The sequence below is a fragment of the Crinia signifera genome, chromosome 19 (genome assembly GCF_055691185.1).
Source record: "Crinia signifera chromosome 19, ASM5569118v1, whole genome shotgun sequence".
NCBI lineage: Eukaryota > Metazoa > Chordata > Amphibia > Anura > Myobatrachidae > Crinia > Crinia signifera.
Window position 1 is genome coordinate 86871187 of NC_139226.1, and position 23356 is coordinate 86894542.

At 47.1% G+C, this 23356-nt stretch overlaps 1 protein-coding gene across 2 annotated transcripts in view; it reads right to left on the minus strand.

The window, feature by feature from the left end:
* ZBTB44 (zinc finger and BTB domain containing 44) overlaps nucleotides 1–23356 on the minus strand; it is a 41591-nt gene that overhangs the window by 14876 nt on the left and 3359 nt on the right. For both annotated transcript variants that reach the window (XM_083162878.1, XM_083162879.1), the window contains exons 2-4: nucleotides 8921–9985; nucleotides 3379–3463; nucleotides 1060–1223 (exon numbers count right to left, since the gene is read on the minus strand). In XM_083162878.1, the coding sequence (XP_083019004.1) occupies nucleotides 1060–1223; nucleotides 3379–3463; nucleotides 8921–9923 (1252 nt within the window). In that variant the 5' untranslated portion in view covers nucleotides 9924–9985. The remainder of the gene's footprint in view (nucleotides 1–1059; nucleotides 1224–3378; nucleotides 3464–8920; nucleotides 9986–23356) is intronic.

The window sequence follows — 23356 nt, forward strand, 5'->3', positions numbered from 1 at the left end:
TTCTAAGGGCTGGAAGGTGAAGAGTTGGTTCTGTTTAGATAATCAATTATGTATGTATGTATGTATGTATGTATGTATGTATGTATGTATGTATGTATGTATGTAGTCGGTTTATACATAACACGTGAGCATAATGTGATCTGTACTGCCGACTTGTTTTTTGCAACCTTTTCTGTTAAAATTAAACTTATTTACAAAATGTAATATGACACAAACAGCATCTACTGATTAAAATGATATGCAGCATGTCTATATTCAGTGTGTTAGTGCTACCATATGCAAGATGGAAGGTTACAGTATTTTCCTGAAAAACACTGAAACACAGAATTTAATATGCAGATACAGCCAGTGTCGCACACTTAATATAGGCATGCTGTATATCATTCTAATCAGCAGAAGCTGCTTGTGAGTTCTATTCACACATATATCTGTTTTGCAAATAAGACACTTTTCATGGAAATAATTACATAAAAGACAGTGCCAATGAAAGTGGCACACACCTGCAGTGATAGGAGGCCAGCTTGAGACGGTATATTACACCTACCATATGGCCACTGAAAGTGATGTAACAATGTGCAGAGGTGCACAGTCAGACACCCGGCTGTAGACCAGTGACAGGGCTGATATTAGTATTTGCATATACTTGGAGCTTAGACTATGGCAGAAAGCACCAGAACAAACACAGCAACACTGTTAGGATAACATACCCTAAGGGTCCTAACAGCTGCTGTAGACTTAAATAAGGAAATAACTTGTTTTTTATTTGAACTATGTGATTAATTAAGCATTATGACAACACAGTAAACATTGAATAATGCTGTAACACATGCCGAGAGTACCCATATCATCATTATCTATGAAAATAAAAGGAGATTATTACATGTGGTTCATTATCGACCTGAGTGCATCATTATCGCCTGACCAATCAAGTTGTCGTACAATGAGCAGAACAAAGTTGAATGTGGCCAAGCTGGATACTGCAGAACTGTACAATGTATGTCTGAATTCTGTACTTTGACAGGACAGAGCAGTGGTTATATAGGAAGGCAGGTAACTAACCAGAATGTATGAGCATGTGCTGCTTCAGGTTCTGGATCCGGGTGAAGCGCACTCCGCAGGTGGGGCACTGGAAAGGTCTGTCGGGCCCATTGGGACTAGGCCGTTCTGTGCTGCTTGTGGAAGGAGTCAGGTACAGCTGGTAGGGATACTGGACATTTTCCAATCTGGGGGCAAAAACGGTGTTAGAATTAGAAGAGGGTCTCCCAGAGCAATAGATACCAGCCTCGACGTACCACAGAAATGCATAGAATAATGTAGTCACACATGCCTGTGCAACCTCTCTACCAATAAAGGTTTATATATTGCCATAATGGCCTAATATGCGTGCAGGCATTTATTTCCAACACAAAACGACTCAAAGCCAATTAAATGTGCTCGGACAAGGGCAGGCCAAACGGTTCTGTGAGTGACCTGTATGCACAATTTCTGACAGAGCAGGCTGCCTGCAACTCACAGAAATGCTGACACACTGAAAAACACAATAGTGTTCCATGGGAACGCTGCCATAAATACATAATACACAATGCAGAAGGGAAGCTGCAAGACGTGGCAGTGAGCTTGAAACGACCAGATTGTGCCTACACATTACTTAGTACTATGGGCCTGTTTCAGACCTGTGGAGATAAAAGCCGCCCCGCCGAATGCAATCTGCACGGGTAGACCCAGCGGTTTTTGCACTCGCCCATAAAACACTGTGTGTTCCCCTGCAGACACCACCACTGAGCGTGCGGCCCGGGGTTTGCGCAAACCCTGACCACTAGACAGGGGAGCGGATTCGGTCATAGTTAGACTGTATCATTCACAAGCAGCTAGTCACAAAACATATGTAACATGGTGCCTGTATAGATTTGAGCTGTCAAACACAGGCACCTGCTTAGTCGGTTACAACAATGGGTGTCTGCATATTCCTAGTACCATAATATGGGCCCCTCATGACTGCCCAATTGGCCAGGTGCTGAATGCTAATCTATCTATAGGATAAACTAGGGCCGGATTATCCAAGGGGCAACATGGGCGGTAACCCCGGTGCCCCCACACATAAGCACCCCCACAGACTGCCTCCCTGAGTTCTCTCCCAGCATTTGCCCTGCTGCCGGTCATTGCTGATCGGTCAGCACGACAGGACCCCTGTCCCACCGGCTGCAGACGTTAGCAGCCACTGGGCTGTGCCAAATGCTGAGCCCACACTGAGCCCCTGTTCCTACTCAGGCGAGTGTGAGCTGCCTGTAGGACTCTGGCAAAACATGACCTTGCTCCGGGCACCGTGGCACCTAGGCACCTGCCACTGAAGGCAGGGTGTCAAGCAGAGAGGGAGGTGCTTCTCTCTGACCCAGCTAGGGCAGGGCGTCATGCTGAGAGGGAGGTGCTTCTTTCTCTGAGCCGATTAGAACAGGGCATCATGCTGAGAGGGAGGTGCTTCTCTCTCTGAGCCAGCTAGAGCGGGATGTCATGCTGAGAGGGAGGTGCTTTTCTCTAGGAGCCGGCTAGGGCAGGGCATCATGCTAAGAGGGAGGTGCTTCTTTCTCTGAGCCATTTAGAACAGGGCATCATGCTGAGAGGGAGGTGCTTCTATCTCTGAGCCGTCTAGGGCAGGGCGTCATGTTGAGAGGGAGGTGCTTCTTTCTGAGACGGTTAGAACAGGGCATCATGCTTCTCTCTCTGAGCCAGCTAGAGCGGGATGTTATGCTGAGAGGGAGGTGCTTCTCTCTCTGAGCCAGCTAAGTCAGGCTTATTGACATATATCTAATCCCATATATATTTACTTTACCATAGATTACATGGAGATTACAGGGTAACAAGTATTTTTAAGATTACAAAACACGCTCCCATCATTCTAGTTTTGGAGGCAGCCATCTGAACTTAAGCTGCAAATTACTATGCAGAACTGTGGGCCTGATGAAAAAAGGTGTGCAACTGTGCTGTGGAAGGTGCACATTGTGCACCTTTAGAAAAGTACTGCACTGGTGCTTCATCCATTTCCAATTACCATTCTACATGCACATACAAACATGTGAAAACAAGGAATGGCAGTGCCACTGTCCCATAATATTCTACTGTATTTGGGGGTGTAACAGTAAATGTGGACAAACATGAAGAACATTCATTCAAACTGGTGTAAAAAGTAATAAGTATTACCGAGACATTTGCATTTAATATTCCAAAGTATAAATGAGAGTAGAATTGGTTGTCATAGGTTAACATCACTGCCTAACCTATGGCATGACGTGCTGTATATGCCATCTGCTTGCTGCCAGAACACAAGGAGGAGGACAATGAGGAAGAGTAAGGAGACAGATATAAGATACGATGTGCACATACCGGTCATCATCATCCGCATGGACATTGACGCTGGCCGTTCCCTGGAGTGTGGGCATTCCCTCCCCGACACCCTCATCGATGGAACCTGAATTACAGAGAACACTGGTCATGGACTGCAGAAAGTCAGATTGTATTTGCAATGTAACACCAAGGAACACTAGAAATACAAGGACTGAACCAAATACTCATTGCTGATATGTGAGGAGGAAATGGTTTTCTGAGGAATATATATATATATATATATATATATATATATATATATATATATATATATATATAGATATATATAGATATAGGCTACATTTCCTTTCTGAAGTGTAGTCTGCTACAGCATAGATTACACATCTGGGGAGTTGGACAATTGTTGCATTAACAATGACAATATAAGACCATAATATCCCGTCATTCTGCAAACCTTGCCGAGCCCAGCAGGTGTTATGCCATGAGATATGTGTGAGTCGGGTTACTGGTACATGTTATACCCCTTTCACATCGCACTTTTAAAACGGTAAATTGCAGTTTTTTTCCCTTTTTAAAACGTTTAAGCCTGCACTGTGAATGCACCACAGCCGATTTACCGTTTAAAGTTAACTGGCATTTCGAACCGTGTAAAAAGCAGAGTCCTACACGGTTCCTTGCCGTTTTTTGTGCAATGTGAATGTGTACAATGCTATGCATTTACAGTGCAGGCTTAAACGTTTTAAAAAGGGAAAAAAAAATGGCAATTTACCGTTTTAAAAGTGCGATGTGAAAGGGGTATAAACCGGTATTTAAAACGGTAATCTGTGGCAATGTTAAGGCTCTGACCCGTTTTAATTACCGTTTTAAATACCGGTTTTTAAAACGTGTCGGCGATGTGAAAGTGGTATTACAGTACTTGTATGCCGTGATGTGTACATTACATGCCGGTTCCTGGATGGTCCTAATAAGATTGTTGCATTTAGCATTGCACAAAACTCAGATGATTTTTATTTATTTTTAAATATTAAGTTCAATTAAATACAAGAATCTCCGTTCTTCCACTTTACGTATCGGAGGGAGAGAAGGTGTAAAAATCCCCAAAACAACCAGTTAGCTTCAGTCATTTGTCTAGCACAATCTTTGAAATGACAGCCGCTAATTGGTTGCTTTGGCCAACGTCTCCACATTACAAGCCTTCTGAAGAGTGGAGAAGAGGACAAGTTGCCCATAGCAACCAATTAGTCCCCAGTGATCGCGAAAACCCCCCAAAATGATGGGTCCCAGGGACCCCTCACTTACAAAAATCAGGGTCCTACTTGACCTTTTCTGGGTCCCAACGGAATAAAGCCTCCTCTCCCCTTCCCTAACATGGCACATACAGAAGCCTCCTCCTCTCTTCCATATGGAATATACCCTGAGCCAAGGGCCAGACTGAGCCTATTTTTTTTTTTTGGTAAGCAAACATAGATTTGGGCACCCCAAAACTGTGGGTTGGGGGGGGGGGGGTGGAATCATTTGTCAATTTGCCTACTCGCATAAAGCAAGATTCACATATACTAGAAAGGAATAGGGACACCTGTGCTGCACCAATCAGGATTGTAAAAGTAATGGCAGCAGGAACAGGAGGGATAGGGTTAGTGAAATCCCAGCAGAGTCTATAGGCTCCTCTGCTACAGGCAGCTCTGCCTGTTAAGAGTTCATTGGTGAGCTGCAGCCTCTCTGCCAGCCGTGCAGTGAGGGGAGGAGGAGACAAGTGGGCCAATAACAGCCAGCACTCAGAGCCTGGAGGATGTGACAGTGACACACAAGAAAGCAGCACCGCGAGGTAGGAAAGGAGGGAAGTCTGCAGCTCCAGTCCTGCTAGCAATAAATCCCCTTACATGACACAGCCAAGCAGCCTGCTAAATGGACCACGCACCCCTCTTACCTCTACTTCCTGCTCGGGTCTGCTCCGTCCTCACTGTCACACCTCCCTGGTTCTGGCCCCCAATGCTGGTTTCAGTTCCTTGTGCACCGTCCTCACACCAGCCGCAGCTCTGTTCCCCTGCTGAGCAGCTGCTTCTGGTGTTGGCTCTAGCCGGGGGGTGTTGAGGCACAGTGCAGGAGCCAGCTTACACGGCTTCCGTGCAATGCTGCCTATGACTCTGTGGTTACAGGGACCCTTTCATTTCCGCGCTTATCAGATGTGTGAAGCGGCCGTAAGTCACGCTGTGTCTTCTCCACGAGGGGAAACAGATATTTCCGCCCTTGTCACACATATTAACATGGCGTGCACGCTGAAATGGCTGGGTCCCAGGGGACCCAGCCATTCATAAAAAATGAGTCCCTGGTGCTCCAAAGTGGGTAAAATACTCGCTATAGCGAGTATTTGCGAACCCTGGTCCCTACAGATTATTTTATAGACTATAACTGAAAAATGCTACCTCAAAGCCGAATGGTTTCTACAGGCAACTTCTCAACTTCTTAGAAGGCTGGATGCATCTGCTTCCCCCATTAAAAAAAATATAAGGGGTGAATCGATATATATACTCCTATACTGTTTAATTCACCTGAAACCACAGAGTTAAGCTGCCCAAAGCTCTTATTTGGGTGGCTAAAGTCCTGGGAGTGCCCAAACTATGTACTTTTGATGTCTTTTTCCTTGCATTTCCAGAGAATGTGAGGAAAGAAAAATGTGTCTGCCATGACTAAAGGGCATCTGATCAAGCAACAATTGAATTGCTTTGACAGACACCCATTCATTTAGCCTGACAGCAGGGAAAGCCCATAATATTGAAGTAGTCCAATAGTATTCATTTAGTGCCTTTTTTATTTTTTTGCATAGTCAGAAAGAAATATTATCCGACCCCCGATTATTCAATTGCGGCCATTTTCTCCACTATTGAAGGCAATTTTCACCTACACCTTTTCACTTTTGTTGTTTGTTGGTGCAAAAAATGCTTCAGAAACCAGCCACCCATGCACTAATTTAATACCCCCCCCCCCCCCCCCCCCATAACGCAAGTCTCCTTTATGAAACCTCCAGAGACACCATATCTCCACCTCTTTCACACCAAATACTGGGTCTAAACCTGGCTAATCAGCATGGTTTCCCCCGCTTGTTATGACTGCTCAAAATTCCTTTCAAACCGCAGGTTGGACCTGGGTTACACCTGGGTCTCCACCATACACACTGCCTGACTGCAAAGCAGGTAAGAGTCACTAAAAGCAGGTATTACAGGCTCATAAAGGGGACTCCTGAAAGTGAGCACCAACGAGCACATTTATAGGGTGGGTACAGACTACCCGTTCCACCGCTGATATCATTAATAACAGCTGAGCTCCTGATTGAACGATGTTGGCCATGTATACTAAACGTCATCATTCAGTCGACATGCAGTCGGCAAAGATATAGGCAAAACTTAACTTCATGTTCAGATGACAGGTGGGTAGGGGGTGTCATTAACGACCCGCAGGAGTTAACGATATAGTGCATACACACTAGACGATATGCAGGATAATATAGTTAACAATATCATTATCGTTTAAAACAATCTTTTAGAGGTGGAGTAAACTGGGCCCCTCCTTTCACATTGCACAGACCCGAGAACAGCCTGGAAATGAACAGGGTTGAGCACCCAGGACACACAGGTTGACCCTTTCACACTGACACGCGACCTGGGCATTAAAGGTCAATTGCTCGTGTAAAAGGTGTAACAGCGTTAGCAGTATCAGTAGATCCAATTGAAACATTAAAAGCTAGTAGGATCTCCCCCATCAATGTGTCTGATCTTGCCAATAGAAATATCAGAGTAACCTCAAAATAAGTGTTTCTCTGTCCTTTTATCAAATTAACAAAAATAGGCACTAATACACCAAGACGTAAAGCAATAAATAACAGGTCATGTGCTAAAGAGAAGAGAAAGTATTCAATTACTTCAGTGAAATGTACAAAGGTCAGAAAAGTCAGTCATTTCGGTACTTGTGGAGTATCACGGCTCCCACGATGTGCATCGCATGCTAAAAAAAAAATCGCATTGCATGCGATCGCATGCGTTTTTGCACTGAAATGCATCCAAATGCATTGAAATGTGCAGCAAACATGTTAAATGCCCCCAAATATCATTTTTCAGAGTGTACCATCCCCACTATCAACGCCAACCCGAAGCGTGGCGAGCCCGCGAGGGGCGGCGGTACGCGTCCTACGACCTTTTCATACCCCCACTATCCACGTCGGCGTGGAGTTGAGAATAGAAAGTGTGGTGAGCGCAGCGAGCCACTGAGCCCGAAGCGTGGCGAGCGGACGCGGATACCTTCACAGGTATCCGCGTCCCCTCGCGGGCTTCACAGGTGTCCGCGTCCCCTCGCGGGGCTCACCACGCTTCGGTGGCTCGCCACACTTTCTATTCTCAACTCCACGCCGACGTGGATAGTGGGGGTATGAAAAGGTCGTAGGACGCGTACCGCCGCCCCTCGCGGGCTCGCTGCGCTTGCCACGCTTCGGGGGTTGGCGTTGATTTCAATGCATTTGGATGCATTTCAGTGCAAAAATGCATGCGATCGCATCGCATGCGATTTGATTGCATGCGATTTTTGCTAAAAATAGCTCAAAAACTGTAAAAATCGCATGCCATCTCATGCCACTACATATGGCATGCGATGGGAGCCGTGATACTCCACAAGTACCGTAATTTCTATCTAAGCAAATCTGCCTTTGGGTTGAAGAATGTTCCCTAAGTACAGGCTATTACAGCTGTTAACCAGTCCCTCCTGGCACAATGTTTGGACCAAGGTGGATTTAGAGGTACAAGGCAGACACAAGGAATGCGTCATTACTAGGAATTTAAACATTACAAGGAAATGATCTACAGCTGTTTATTATAGCATCTAAAATATATCTCCACCAAAGAAGGTGAAAGTGGACCAGTAGAAACGCTGCATGCCCTGTCCAATCAGCTGTTACACACAAGCTGTAACGCAAAGGTGCTGTCCAATCGTGTGGTATGCACACGCTGTAAAGCAAATGTCCTGTCCAATTGGGTGTTACGCATACGCTGTAATGCAAAGATCCTGTTTCTGGTCTTACAGTAAGTGGTCTTACAGCAGTGCCACGGACCTTATGCTGCATGTTGTACTATATGACAATCACTTGCTGAGGCCAAAGGGCCTGGTACTACTATAAATAAATGTATTATTTGATGTGGGGGCAGCCTTTATTATTTCTAGATAGGTCACCATCTATAATTTCAAAGTCCAACATATGTTTGCACCCATGTGAACAATTAAATTATAAATGTGACACTTTTATCCTTACCACGCCATTACTACTCTGCTCGTGGTTGTTGGTGTCTGTATAATGTCTCTGCCCAGGCTGTACTCTGCAGTTCATTGTAGTCATGAGAGGAATAGGAGGAGCCACGATCCTTTATAAAAGACCCTAATCTGCCCAGCTCCTCCCACCATAGGGTGTAGATAACTGGAGGGTGGCTGGTGATGGCAAATCTCATTAAAAGCAAAGTATAACCACTTAGAGGAAATGAAAGAAAGAAAGAAACTTTCCCCATATACCTAGAAACTTCTCTACTACAGGTAAAGGTCTCACCTATGGAAGACGACTGTGGGCTAATCAATAGATCCTCCTGAACTTGTTCGCTCCCGGGAACGGTCTGCTGATCGCTCATTGAACTCTGAGATGCGCTGACCGGCTGTGACACCTCCTCGTGCACCTCCTCATCGCTCAACCTTTCCACCTTGACCCGGACATCGTCTTCCATCACCAAGGGAGAGCTGACTTTCGTACTTTCACACGGCACATAATCTGTCACCCTTCTGGCAACTTCGGAAGGGCCGGGAAGTTCTAATGTTCTGGACTCTATCTGTTTCACCTTGTCAGACTGCAGCCTTCGATCGATGCCAAAGGGGAAAGTCCAGGGGAAGGCATGAGACGAGTCCACGGGCTGACTCCTGGTCTCGGTGTAAGAAGGTGTGGGGTTTAACACTTGTGGAGAACTTGTCTGTGTGCTGCACTTTAGCGGGCTCTCCGGCGACATGACTATGTAGCTTTTGCGTTTGCGCCGGGACTCCCGACAAATGGGTATGGTCCTCTCCACCACGCTGCACTCTGAGGACACTGGAGACAGGCTGCCATCACGGAAGTTGTTGCAGTTGCCTGGGTTCTCCTGACCGGTGTCCAGCACCTTCTCTTGCTGTGTGTTCCATAAAATGCTGGACTTCATGAACTCGGAGCAGGTGCTGGCCACGCTGAACATCTGCATATAGCTTGCTGCAGCCAACACATCAATAATGTTTTCCGTGTTGATAGACAAGGTTGCGGTGTAGGCGTACTCCAGGAGAGGGATGAACCCAGTGACTGTGACGTGATGCAGATCTAGGACGCACTGAGTGCTCTCTTCGGACTGGCCCACCAGCTTGGTACGGAAGAACTCGCTGCATGCGGCCAGTACCACCTTGTGGGCTCGGAAGATCTTATCCTGCACCCGTATAGTGATGTCACAGAAGTGCCCATCGTTCCGTAACATGTTCAGCTTCCCCAGCATCTCCTGGCTGTGAGCCGGGGAGCTGTGAGTAAACGTCTTTACCCCCATCCTGTAGTTTTTGGAGAGATGTTTTTTTCTCCTTTTTAGAAACAGGTGCAATAGCTCCGAATCTGAAAAAAATAAAAAAAAAGTGACCAAAAAGAAAATTAAGAGCATTTCAGGACCACCTCCTTATGACAAAACCTTGCATATGATAGTGTCAGTATCTTACACATCACTGAAATATGACTGATTAGAGAAGCAATAGCTGAGCAGGTAGGATATAGGCAGACCCTCAAGGAATGCATGACACAGAAACACATACAGGCTCATGGAAGGGCCTAGCTTACATACAATAGCAGCATATTAAAACTCCCCCCCCCCCCCTTCTCCAGTATGGTGGGACTGGAGCAACCTGTTGCAGTCCGAATATTACAGAACCACAACTCCCAGCATGCCCAATATATTGTCACTTGTAATAGTAAGGCCTCTGGGCAACATATTGCCCGTTTCTATACAGTAAAGCTTAAAGCCTCATACAGATGTCCCGACAGAGGCCGCGGCCAAAATAGTTTACCATATTGGCCACGGTCTTAGGCGGCTGATTCTGTTGGTACACACTGAAGGGTATCCTGCTACTTAATTTTTATTGTTGACTGACAGGAAGCCGGCGTTTTCTGGGAGTGCAGGGAAAACGCAGGCGTGCCTAGGCATTTGAAGGGAAGTCGTGTGTTGGCAACTCTATTGCAGATGCCGAGTAAGTTCCGGGTCATGCACAGACTGCACACAGTCTATGGTAACCGGCTTGGGTATGGATTTGCTGCTAATTTCCGATCGTCCTCATTTTCGCAAGCCTTGCACAGAAATTCGCAGGCTCGCTCAGGGCGGTATGTCACTCTGGCTGGGTGGTGAGAACCTGATCGCAGCCAAGCGATCAGGCCTGAATAATCCCTTATATCGACAACAACAGCATGTACAGAGCACTCACTTAAGATATCCTTCAGTGTGTATGTGTTATATAATTTGCCTGGAAGTTCAAGGGGCAACACCAAGGATATCGCTCAGAGCATTTAGTCTAGTTCTCAAACCCGGTCCTCAGGACCCCACACAGGGCATATTTTGCAGGTCTCCTCACAGAAAGTGAAATTAGTTCCACCTGTGGATCTTTTAAAAGGTGTCAATAAATAATGGATGCACCTGTGCACCTGCCAGGTCACCTGGAAAACGTGAACTTTGTCTGGTTCTGAGGACCGAGTTTGAGAACCCCTGGTCTAGACTTTACTCAGCTTTAGGCTGTATTGAGGACGGAGTTGGGAACCTCTGGCTTAGATGAAGAAAAACACCAGGGTCCAAAACATATGTACAACACTTAATCCTAGCTTCAGGCTGATACCTGTGCTTTGCCAGCACACTGCTATGCCCATGCTATACATCCAGGGTGCGTATACTGTGTGCAGGTCACGGAATGACAGCACAATGGCCGTACGGATACAGGAAAGCAGTAGTTAGCAATGACTTCACTGTAATGCACTGTGAGTCAGGGGTGAGGGCCAGGGATTTGAGAGCTTGCCTGTGTGAGCTAGTCTCTTTAAATAGAAGTCTGGTCTCATTATGTGCCCGGATTACGTGCAAAGAGTTGGAGGGGCTTGCCTGCAGGGCACATTATGGGAAAACGCTCTATGCCGAGAAGTAAACCCATGAAGGGGGCACAGCAGAGAGATTACATCTTGGACCAGAGTGCCAATGATGGCAAACTGTGTATACTTTCTGGAAGCTCTCCAGGGCCCTCCTGTAAGTGGATGTCATGCCCCTGGAATGCCAGCAAGGCAGCCCAGTATCACAGCCTTTTACAGTAGTGCGATCTTGTGGTCTCATGCTGGGTGTTATACGCAGGCCAAGAGACACTCAGCCCAGATGTACACTCATTTCCCTATGTGTCAGTCACTGCATAATAACAGCAGTGCTGACATTCCTGGATCACTGTTACGGTGCCCTGACACTGGTGAACACAATGCTGGCATAGAGTGTAATCACAAGAGAGGATTTCCCTACAGATACCTATGAATTTGCAGAAAACAATCCATAAAATGGGGGGTGAGGCCGCTGTGTTGCGACCAATGAGATAGGAGGAGGGTGGGGGGTGGACTGTTGTGCGAGTCTAATCAAACACTAAAAAGTAGCTTCTAAAAATAGCAGCAAGTTTGTTTTGTGCTCTGCAGGCGAGATGCACATGGGGAGCGTACACAGTGCAGACACTGGGACATAGCCGGGAGCGGTGTGTGTGCTACATCCGTATGTATGGCAAGTTAAACAGAAACAGGTGCCGGTCTCCACGCTGTCATCAGGACATCCACCACGGGGCACACAAAGAAATGCATTACACATGACCAAGTCACTGGTAGCATCACACAGCTGAATGGCTCTTATGGTACAGGAAAACGGTGTTCACCATTTAGGGGGCAATCCTATTAGACACAAATGGTAGAAAGTCTGCACTCATGGCTAGTAGGAGTAGCTGTTAGGGAGCATTTCAAAAATGTTGTAGGTTTAAAGTAATGGGCACCCATAAGAGCAATTCAATTATAGCTCTGATCGGGCATAAGGGTCCATAGGGCTTATATCGCCACCTGAAATAAATTGAAATCGTTAAGGTCGACAGGTTCAGAAGGTCGACACAAGCATTAGGGGTGGTTGACAGTCAAAAGGTCGACGTATTTTCACGTGTGTTTTTTTTTGAGCCGACAGGTGCTGTTAACTTTTAGCCATGTCAACTTATTTCAGATGTCGACTATTAAGCCATGCCGACCTTCAATGACTGACCCAATATATGCTGACCTTCAATGAGTCAACTCTATGACCCACTCCCATCTCAGTCCCTGGTCTGCAGCCTCTAACAACGCCCTGCATTCATAGCACCCCAAGGTGCAGCATTGATCTGAGGGCAATGGAAAGTGTGAGCTGCATGGACAAAGCATTCCTGACAAATGTCACTGATGTTCTGCATTAAGTAGACTTCAGCAGCAGCTGTGCAAATACAACACAGAGGCGGCAGAGGAGGTTGTGCAAATAATGGCATATCCAACCGCCGAGCCTACAACGCTGGTGGGGATCACACAAGCCACAAACCCCATTCAGCAAACTGTAGACATGCAAAACAATCATATAGTCACAGGCTGCACATGGGCCGACCAACTCTATAATTAGCAGCATGACTGATGGTTCCGATATGTGATATTTATAAATACCAGTTACGCAACCTTCCAAACACTGCTGGGTGAGATCTGAGTTGGGGAAAAAAACATGGCAAATATCTGAGAGGAGGGCGCAGGTCCCTATATACGGGCAGTATTAGGGGTCTGCTCTGCTACACCAGTCCTGGTCAAAAAGATAATACCCTACCTCCACATAGCGAGGGGACGGGGCAGGTCCCTATATACAGGTAGTGTTAGGAGTCTGCTCTGCTACACCAGTCCCGGTCATACAGATAATACCCAACCACATAGCTGAGAGGAGGATGCAGATCCCTATATACAGGTAGTGTTAGGGGTCTGCTCTGCTACACCAGTCCTGGTCATACAGATAATACCCTACCTCCACATAGTGAGGGGACGGGGCAGGTCCCTATATACAGGTCGTGTTAGGGGTCTGCTCTGCTACACCAGTCCTGGTCATACAGATAATACCCTACCTCCACATAGCGAGGGGACGGGGCAGGTCCCTATATACAGGTAGTGTTACGGGTCTGCTCTGCTCCACAAGTCCCGGTCATACAGATAATACCCTACCACATAGCGAGGGGACGGGGCAGGTCCCTATATATAGGTAGTGTTACGGGTCTGCTCTGCTACACCAGTCCCGGTCATACAGATAATACCCTACCACATAGCTGAGGTGAGGGTGCAGGTCCCTATATACAGGTAGTGTTACGGGTCTGCTCTGCTACACCAGTCCCGGTCATACAGATAATACCCTACCACATAGCTGAGGTGAGGGTGCAGGTCCCTATATACAGGTAGTGTTACGGGTCTGCTCTGCTCCACCAGTCCCGGTCATACAGATAATACCCTACCACATAGCGAGGGGACGGGGCAGGTCCCTATATACAGGTAGTGTTACGGGTCTGCTCTGCTCCACCAGTCCCGGTCATACAGATAATACCCTACCACATAGCGAGGGGACGGGGCAGGTCCCTATATACAGGTAGTGTTACGGGTCTGCTCTGCTACACCAGTCCTGGTCATACAGATAATACCCTACCACATAGCTGAGGTGAGGGTGCAGGTCCCTATATACAGGTAGTGTTACGGGTCTGCTCTGCTACACCAGTCCTGGTCATACAGATAATACCCTACCACATAGCTGAGGTGAGGGTGCAGGTCCCTATATACAGGTAGTGTTACGGGTCTGCTCTGCTACACCAGTCCCGGTCATACAGATAATACCCTACCACATAGCGAGGGGATGGGGCAGGTCCCTATATATAGGTAGTGTTACGGGTCTGCTCTGCTACACCAGTCCCGGTCATACAGATAATACCCTACCACATAGCTGAGGTGAGGGTGCAGGTCCCTATATACAGGTAGTGTTACGGGTCTGCTCTGCTACACCAGTCCCGGTCATACAGATAATACCCTACCACATAGCTGAGGTGAGGGTGCAGGTCCCTATATACAGGTAGTGTTACGGGTCTGCTCTGCTCCACCAGTCCCGGTCATACAGATAATACCCTACCACATAGCGAGGGGACGGGGCAGGTCCCTATATACAGGTAGTGTTACGGGTCTGCTCTGCTCCACCAGTCCCGGTCATACAGATAATACCCTACCACATAGCGAGGGGACGGGGCAGGTCCCTATATACAGGTAGTGTTACGGGTCTGCTCTGCTACACCAGTCCTGGTCATACAGATAATACCCTACCACATAGCTGAGGTGAGGGTGCAGGTCCCTATATACAGGTAGTGTTACGGGTCTGCTCTGCTACACCAGTCCTGGTCATACAGATAATACCCTACCACATAGCTGAGGTGAGGGTGCAGGTCCCTATATACAGGTAGTGTTACGGGTCTGCTCTGCTACACCAGTCCCGGTCATACAGATAATACCCTACCACATAGCGAGGGGATGGGGCAGGTCCCTATATACAGGTAGTGTTACGGGTCTGCTCTGCTACACCAGTCCTGGTCATACAGATAATACCCTACCACATAGCTGAGGTGAGGGTGCAGGTCCCTATATACAGGTAGTGTTACGGGTCTGCTCTGCTCCACCAGTCCCGGTCATACAGATAATACCCTACCACATAGCGAGGGGACGGGGCAGGTCCCTATATACAGGTAGTGTTACGGGTCTGCCCTGCTACACCAGTCCCGGTCATACAGATAATACCCAACCACATAGCTGAGAGGAGATTTGAGATCTGTGTATAGTAGTGTTAGGGGTATAACCACGTTACATCAGTCACTGTCATACAGATAATACCCTACCACATAGCTGAGGTGAGGGTGCAGGTCCCTATATACAGGTAGTGTTACGGGTCTGCTCTGCTCCACCAGTCCCGGTCATACAGATAATACCCTACCACATAGCGAGGGGACGGGGCAGGTCCCTATATACAGGTAGTGTTACGGGTCTGCTCTGCTACACCAGTCCCGGTCATACAGATAATACCCAACCACATAGCTGAGAGGAGATTTGAGATCTGTGTATAGTAGTGTTAGGGGTATAACCACGTTACATCAGTCACTGTCATACAGATAATACCCTACCACATAGCTGAGGTGAGGGTGCAGGTCCCTATATACAGGTAGTGTTACGGGTCTGCTCTGCTCCACCAGTCCCGGTCATACAGATAATACCCTACCACATAGCGAGGGGACGGGGCAGGTCCCTATATACAGGTAGTGTTACGGGTCTGCTCTGCTCCACCAGTCCCGGTCATACAGATAATACCCTACCACATAGCGAGGGGACGGGGCAGGTCCCTATATACAGGTAGTGTTACGGGTCTGCTCTGCTCCACCAGTCCCGGTCATACAGATAATACCCTACCACATAGCGAGGGGACGGGGCAGGTCCCTATATACAGGTAGTGTTACGGGTCTGCTCTGCTACACCAGTCCCGGTCATACAGATAATACCCAACCACATAGCTGAGAGGAGATTTGAGATCTGTGTATAGTAGTGTTAGGGGTATAACCACGTTACATCAGTCACTGTCATACAGATAATACCCTACCACATAGCTGAGGTGAGGGTGCAGGTCCCTATATACAGGTAGTGTTACGGGTCTGCTCTGCTCCACCAGTCCCGGTCATACAGATAATACCCTACCACATAGCGAGGGGACGGGGCAGGTCCCTATATACAGGTAGTGTTACGGGTCTGCTCTGCTCCACCAGTCCCGGTCATACAGATAATACCCTACCACATAGCGAGGGGACGGGGCAGGTCCCTATATACAGGTAGTGTTACGGGTCTGCTCTGCTACACCAGTCCTGGTCATACAGATAATACCCTACCACATAGCTGAGGTGAGGGTGCAGGTCCCTATATACAGGTAGTGTTACGGGTCTGCTCTGCTACACCAGTCCTGGTCATACAGATAATACCCTACCACATAGCTGAGGTGAGGGTGCAGGTCCCTATATACAGGTAGTGTTACGGGTCTGCTCTGCTACACCAGTCCCGGTCATACAGATAATACCCTACCACATAGCGAGGGGACGGGGCAGGTCCCTATATACAGGTAGTGTTACGGGTCTGCTCTGCTACACCAGTCCTGGTCATACAGATAATACCCTACCACATAGCGAGGGGACGGGGCAGGTCCCTATATACAGGTAGTGTTACGGGTCTGCTCTGCTACACCAGTCCTGGTCATACAGATAATACCCTACCACATAGCGAGGGGACGGGGCAGGTCCCTATATACAGGTAGTGTTACGGGTCTGCTCTGCTACACCAGTCCTGGTCATACAGATAATACCCTACCACATAGCTGAGGTGAGGGTGCAGGTCCCTATATACAGGTAGTGTTACGGGTCTGATCTGCTACACCAGTCCCGGTCATACAGATAATACCCTACCACATAGCGAGGGGACGGGGCAGGTCCCTATATACAGGTAGTGTTACGGGTCTGCTCTGCTCCACCAGTCCCGGTCATACAGATAATACCCTACCACATAGCGAGGGGACGGGGCAGGTCCCTATATACAGGTAGTGTTACGGGTCTGCTCTGCTACACCAGTCCCGGTCATACAGATAATACCCAACCACATAGCTGAGAGGAGATTTGAGATCTGTGTATAGTAGTGTTAGGGGTATAACCACGTTACATCAGTCACTGTCATACAGATAATAATTGATAATAACAATTGACATAGCTGAGGGAAGGGGGCAGATCCCTGTGTGTAGTAGTGTTGGGGAAGCAACTGCACGTGTGTCTGCTCTGCTAGAGTACATCACGGTCAGACAATATCAGAAACAATGATGGGATATTTAAGATGAGGTTTTCAGAGTATAAAAAAAACACAAAATCCACATGTATGGTCGAATAGCTTTAACATCAGTAACGGGCCATACACATTGTGAGATTCAGGCTTCATTTCTAAACGATTTGTCTAAATCACAAATCGCTCAGTGTGTATGCCCCATACCAATGTGCAACCTAGCTCGTTGCAATCGCCGGTCTACATAATTCAAGCATCCACATTATCTAGTCAGATCAAAAGTGCAAGAGACCGCAAATCGCCTGTGTTTTAAGAAGCGATGTGAGTGATCTACTCTCCTGTATAATACCAACACATTATTTAAATAAATAAAAAAAAATCCCACGTAACACTTTTTATAGTGTTCATTCTAGCACCTGCTATCTTTGAAAACCCAAGCAGTTACTCTTTCCTGTCTGGGGTATCGCTGTCTGCTGTAGTGCTTCTAGCACAGTGTGGTCTGTATATCAGCACTGATATGCAAACCAGACATGTGCTAGAAACACCACAGCAGACAGAGACACCCCAGGCAGGGAAGAGGAACTACATGGATTTTCAAAGATAGAGGGTGCTAGAATGAACACTATTTTATGTAACATTGCTGAAACTCCACACGTATGTATGCTATTTTTGGCTAAGGACTACTCTTCAAGAGGTAAAATGTCAGTAAAAAGAGGCCGCAGCGACCGGTCAGCATTATAGTGCTTTATGGCTGAATAGCCTGGGCCATACTTATACTGGCTCCAGCAGAGCTCTTTAAACCTGGGCCAACCCTTTCCAGAAATTTCATATGAATGCTTTCAGCACGTTGCAACAGGCCTTCAGTGCGGTATGAGATCTTCCTGACATCTAACATCAACCCTCGATGGTTCGCGCACACTGTAGGGTTAAAACAAAATCTGCATCTATTGCTATCTCCAAAGTGACTGGTGGTTAACACGGATGCTGACGGCAGAGCAATGTGTCCCACCTAATCTGCCCTAGTTTGGTTTCTATGGTGACAATTTCTCAGAGGGCCTGTACCATCCGCGCTGTAATCAGACTGGCGCTGTGCAGGTATAACATGCTCGCCAGCTGTCACTCACACAATGAGAGGGGCCGACGTCCACATCTTCCAGGCTGAAGATGACTGCGCTTTGCACGAGACATAAGGACATGGCATGCACTGTTGCTGGTATTTGGATGTGAGTCACAGTACACATATTGTGCAATACGCATGGGGCTTTAGTAGTTACCATGACTGACAGCTACAGCATACTCCCAAAATCTCTGCAGACAGCAGTATTCCCTACATTTACAGATCATACTGGTGACACAGCTCCCCAGTAGCATAAATATAGAATATATACCCTGCTTACAAGGGTCCAAAGTCCTCCATGGTGACACTACTTCCTCCAGTACCTTGTGTCAAACATTTATGGAACCCTGTCATCCCCCCCAATCCCCGCCCCCTTTAATACAAATAAAAATCCTCCAAGGTCATTATCTGGACCCCTCGACACTTAAGGCCCCCTTACATTACGCACACAATCCCCCCTTAAGCCGCCTGCAGGATGGCATGCAAAATATTGTATGCAGTTATTCCACATATGATATATAGCGTGTGAAAGTTTGCTAATGCAGCAGCTGCGACACGCAGTTTCCGGTGTGATGTGTACATGACCATGCATCCAATCTGCTGTCAAATACATGTGATTTGGACTTTTTACCCGATTGATCACCGCAATGACATAAAAAGTGCCCAAACTGCATCCAAATCGTCCGAGTGTATGGCCAGCTTTACAGTACACATCATCTTTAAGTGGCAGATAAAGAGACAAAGTGCACAGTCGCAATGGGAAAAAGCTGTGTCAGCGAAAGCCCACCTGGCTAATGCTGGCCACATATCAGACCAACTTTCCTCCAACCATCCAACTAGTTGGTTGGATGGAATAAAAACCTGGTACTGGATAGGAGAAAATTTAATTTGTAATTAAGTCATCTGTTTCCCAAATCGGAAAATGGACAACTGTCACTCAGACAATGTACTATAGTTGGACTTATTTGATTGAAGCAACTTCACTGAATGTTTATGTTCATTCTCCCGAGTTTGTGAGCAAATTGCTTATTGGCATTTGCCCCCATACAGTACCAGATTTTCAGTCCAACCACCAACTAGTTGGATGGTTGGAGGAAAGTTGGTCTGATGTGTGGCCAGCATATGACAGTTGTATCTTATCACACCAGTCATGTACCGGCAGAGAAAAAATCCCTACAGTGGGTCTTTTACCGTATATATTTTATTTTTTAAATGTGATCTACAAATAAACGGTCTACTAAAATGCAGTCCCATCTTTATCCCTATAGATTGTAAGCGTGTGAGCAGGGCCCTTCTACCTCTATGTCAGTTTGTTTCTACCCAGTTTGTTTAAATCACTGTTGTTTCCAATTGTAAAGCACAACAGAATATGTTGCGCTATGTATACGAAACTAAATAAATTCTTGACTAATTTGGCTACAATACTGATTTGTACTATAAAATGCCTTACTACCAGAATTTCCCAAACTGCACAATTACAGTCCTGGTTTTAACCATGTGGAGTAGAGTATAGATATTCGTAAAGCCTGTACTGTAATGGCAGTTATGCAATCGCTAAACAAGTTGCTGATGTGGGTTAACCTGGGCCACCAGAACCTCTGCGCTGATAGCTTGTAGCCTTACTGCAATGTAATAATGTCACCGAATGTGTCACAGGAGTGGGACAATCTCATTCACGCCAGTACAAGATGGCTTCCCTCATCAATGTATACTAATGGCCAACTTCATGCAGTTGTACAAATACTACAAGGGTGGTTCAATTAGTAAGGTGACCTTTCACATGCCCACCAGGCTAGGTTTAGGCTGCGGGGAGGGAAGGTTGGTGTTGGGGGGGGTATCCTAAAACTGGTCATCCGTATTTCTTCCACCTCCATGGGTAGGTGATACATTTCAGCTGTTGATGTACCTCTTTGATGCATAGATCAGACCACACCCACTGTGCCACTGTCACCATTGCCAGAAAACATTGTCAGTGATCCTACTAAAAACAAAATTGTCTCTATGGTGGAACAAATCCTTCTTCATGTTTTCCCAGCGTATCTCACATGCAAAATCCTACGGCCAGGAGATGGGACGGTACACCCAGCCAATTTGTTTACCGCACACATAGCACAATCTTCTGCCTAATGTCGGGTACTGTATGCTTGGCCTCTGACCAATTCCCCTATGACAATATATATTATATATTCCCAATAATAGAACAAAGGATGTAAAGAATGTGTGGTTCCACAAGAACGCTGCCTAACTCTGCATTGGTTTGATGAAGTAAGTTTTGTGGATCATCGTTAATGTGGTTCTATCATTCTCAAATAATATTAAATAATAATTAAATAAAAGGGTACTCTTTACCTAGAACGGCGCCCATCGCGGTGATCGCGACATCGCGGGCAGCACATAAACGGCCGCGACGCGATGCCCGCGATTTTCCCATAGGGAACAATGTTAAAAAGCCTAATTGACCGCGATTTTGCATTCAATGCCTCAATGCCCGCGATTTTCCCATAGGAATCAATGTTAAATGGGCTACAGAGCCCAAATAGCCCCAATTAACCCTTAAATGTCCCCCCAATTTTTGTACGCCACCCCACGATCCACGCCAACCCGAAGCGTGGCGAGCGCAGCGAGCCCGCGAGGGGCGGCGGTACGCGTCCTCCGACCTTTTCATGCCCTACTATCCACGTCGGCGTGGAGTTGAGAATAGAATAGTGTGGCGAGCGCAGCGAGCCACCGAGCCCGAAGCGTGGCGAGCGCAGCGAGCCCCGCGAGGGGACGCGGATACCTTCACAGTTATACGCGTCCCCTCGCGGACTTCACAGGTGTCCGTGGCGACGCGGACACCTGTGAAGCCCGCGAAGGGACGCGTTTACCTGTGAAGGTATCCGCGTCCGCTCGCCACGCTTCGGGCTCGGTGGCTCGCTGCGCTCGCCACACTATTCTATTCTCAACTCCACGCCGACGTGGATAGTAGGGCATGAAAAGGTCGGAGGACGCGTACCGCCGCCGCTCGCCACGCTTCGGGTTGGCGTGGATCGTGGGGTGGCGTACAAAAATTGGGGGGACATTTAAGGGTTAATTGGGGCTATTTGGGCTCTGTAGCCCATTTAACATTGATTCCTTTGGGAAAATCGCGGGCATTGAGGCATTTTACAGTAAAATCGCGGTCAATCAGGCTTTTTAACATTGTTCCCTATGGGAAAATCGCGGTAATCGCGGGTACCCGATTTTGATGTACCCGCGATTTACCCGCGATGACCGCGATTTTTTACCCCCGACGCCCGCGATTCTGATCGCGGGCGCCGTTCTAGGTAAAGAGTACCGCTAAAAGTTTTTATGGCAAATTAGTTTCACCCTATTCAATCTCCATGCCGATTTTTCACCATGGCAAAAACCATGCTTATCAGCAAATTTACCGCTGATCTGCGTGTTTTGTCGAATTATCAGGCTTTTCACATGGTTTTGGGTCCATTTTCACCCATGCTGATTTGAAGTGAAACGATATAGGCGAAATCGCCCATGATTAAATACGGATCAGTAAATTGTTGTTGTCTATTCGTCTGCCAACAAGAAAAATTGCAATGATTGAATACCCCCCTTAACCTTCTTAAAGTGAAAGTATTTATGTGGCCCATAGAAACTAATCAGATTCTCGAGATCATTTCTAAAAATAAGACAGAATCTGATTGGTTGCTATGGGCAACATCCCCACCATTCACTTTTATAAGCTTCAGTAAATTTTGTATGTACATATACTCTGCAAAAACAACAGGCGCTGCTGCTATAGCATAAGTGTATACTGCTAGGCACGGAAGCCACCATTACTACAAAATAAGTTAAATACGCGATTAATAATTCTGTTCAATGACCATTAAGAAAAACAGATACGACAGTTTGGAGGACAGATGTGTCATCATACACTGGTCCAGATATACTAAACGCCCATACACACTGGGCGACTGAGCTGAAAGTCGCTCAAAACAGCCTGTTTGAGCGGCTTTCAGCTCAAAGCCACCCAGTGTGTATGGCCCGGCGATGAACGGTGAGTGCTGCTGTGTGCTCCCGCAACATCACCGGGAAAGCTGATCATCTGCTGGTTATACCAGCAGATGATCGGCTTTCAGGACGGCTTTGCATAGCGCTCCGCAACACCGTCCTCCCCCCTCCGTCGGCGCCGGGAGAAAGCCGCCCAGTGTGTATGCCCTTAACCGCTTTCCCAAACGCGATGAACGCTATCATCGCTGTCCATACACGCTGGGCATAGTCGCCCAGTGTGTATGGACCATAAGAGGCTCGGAAAATGATACATTGGAGAGCGATAAAGTATCAGTCAACCAGCTCACGACATTTTTTCAAATACAGCCTGGCATTTAGGAGCCAACTGGCTGGTACTTTATCACTTATTTGAGATTTAGTATTTCTGGCCCACTGTGGTTTGAGGAGCGTCAAACACATTTTTCAGGGTGCGATTTCATTTCCCCCCAGCTGCTGTTACTAATGGGCGCCTGCAAGAAGGGATTCAACTATTACTCCAAGTGAGCATGCTGCACGAGAACACAGCACACCCCAAAAAAAGTTAAATATATAAAACAGGGTACGATATTCGCCCAAGATATTCAGTCGTATGGCATCTTATGCATTGTATCGCATCGCATGCCATATACCCCCATGCGATGCGATTTTAATATAAATATATATAGTGTTGCGAGCGAAGCGAGCCACTGAGCCCGACTTTACATGTATTCCGCGTGCGCTCGCCACACTATCTAAAATCAGCTTCATGCCGACGTGGATGGTGGGGGTATGAAAAGGTTGGAGGACACGTACCGCCGCCCCTCGCGGGCTCGCTACGCTTCGGGTTGGCGTTGATAGTGGGGGTGCTTTTAACATTGCTTATACAATTAATAATCTTATAGGGGCCCATTTAACATTGAAAACAC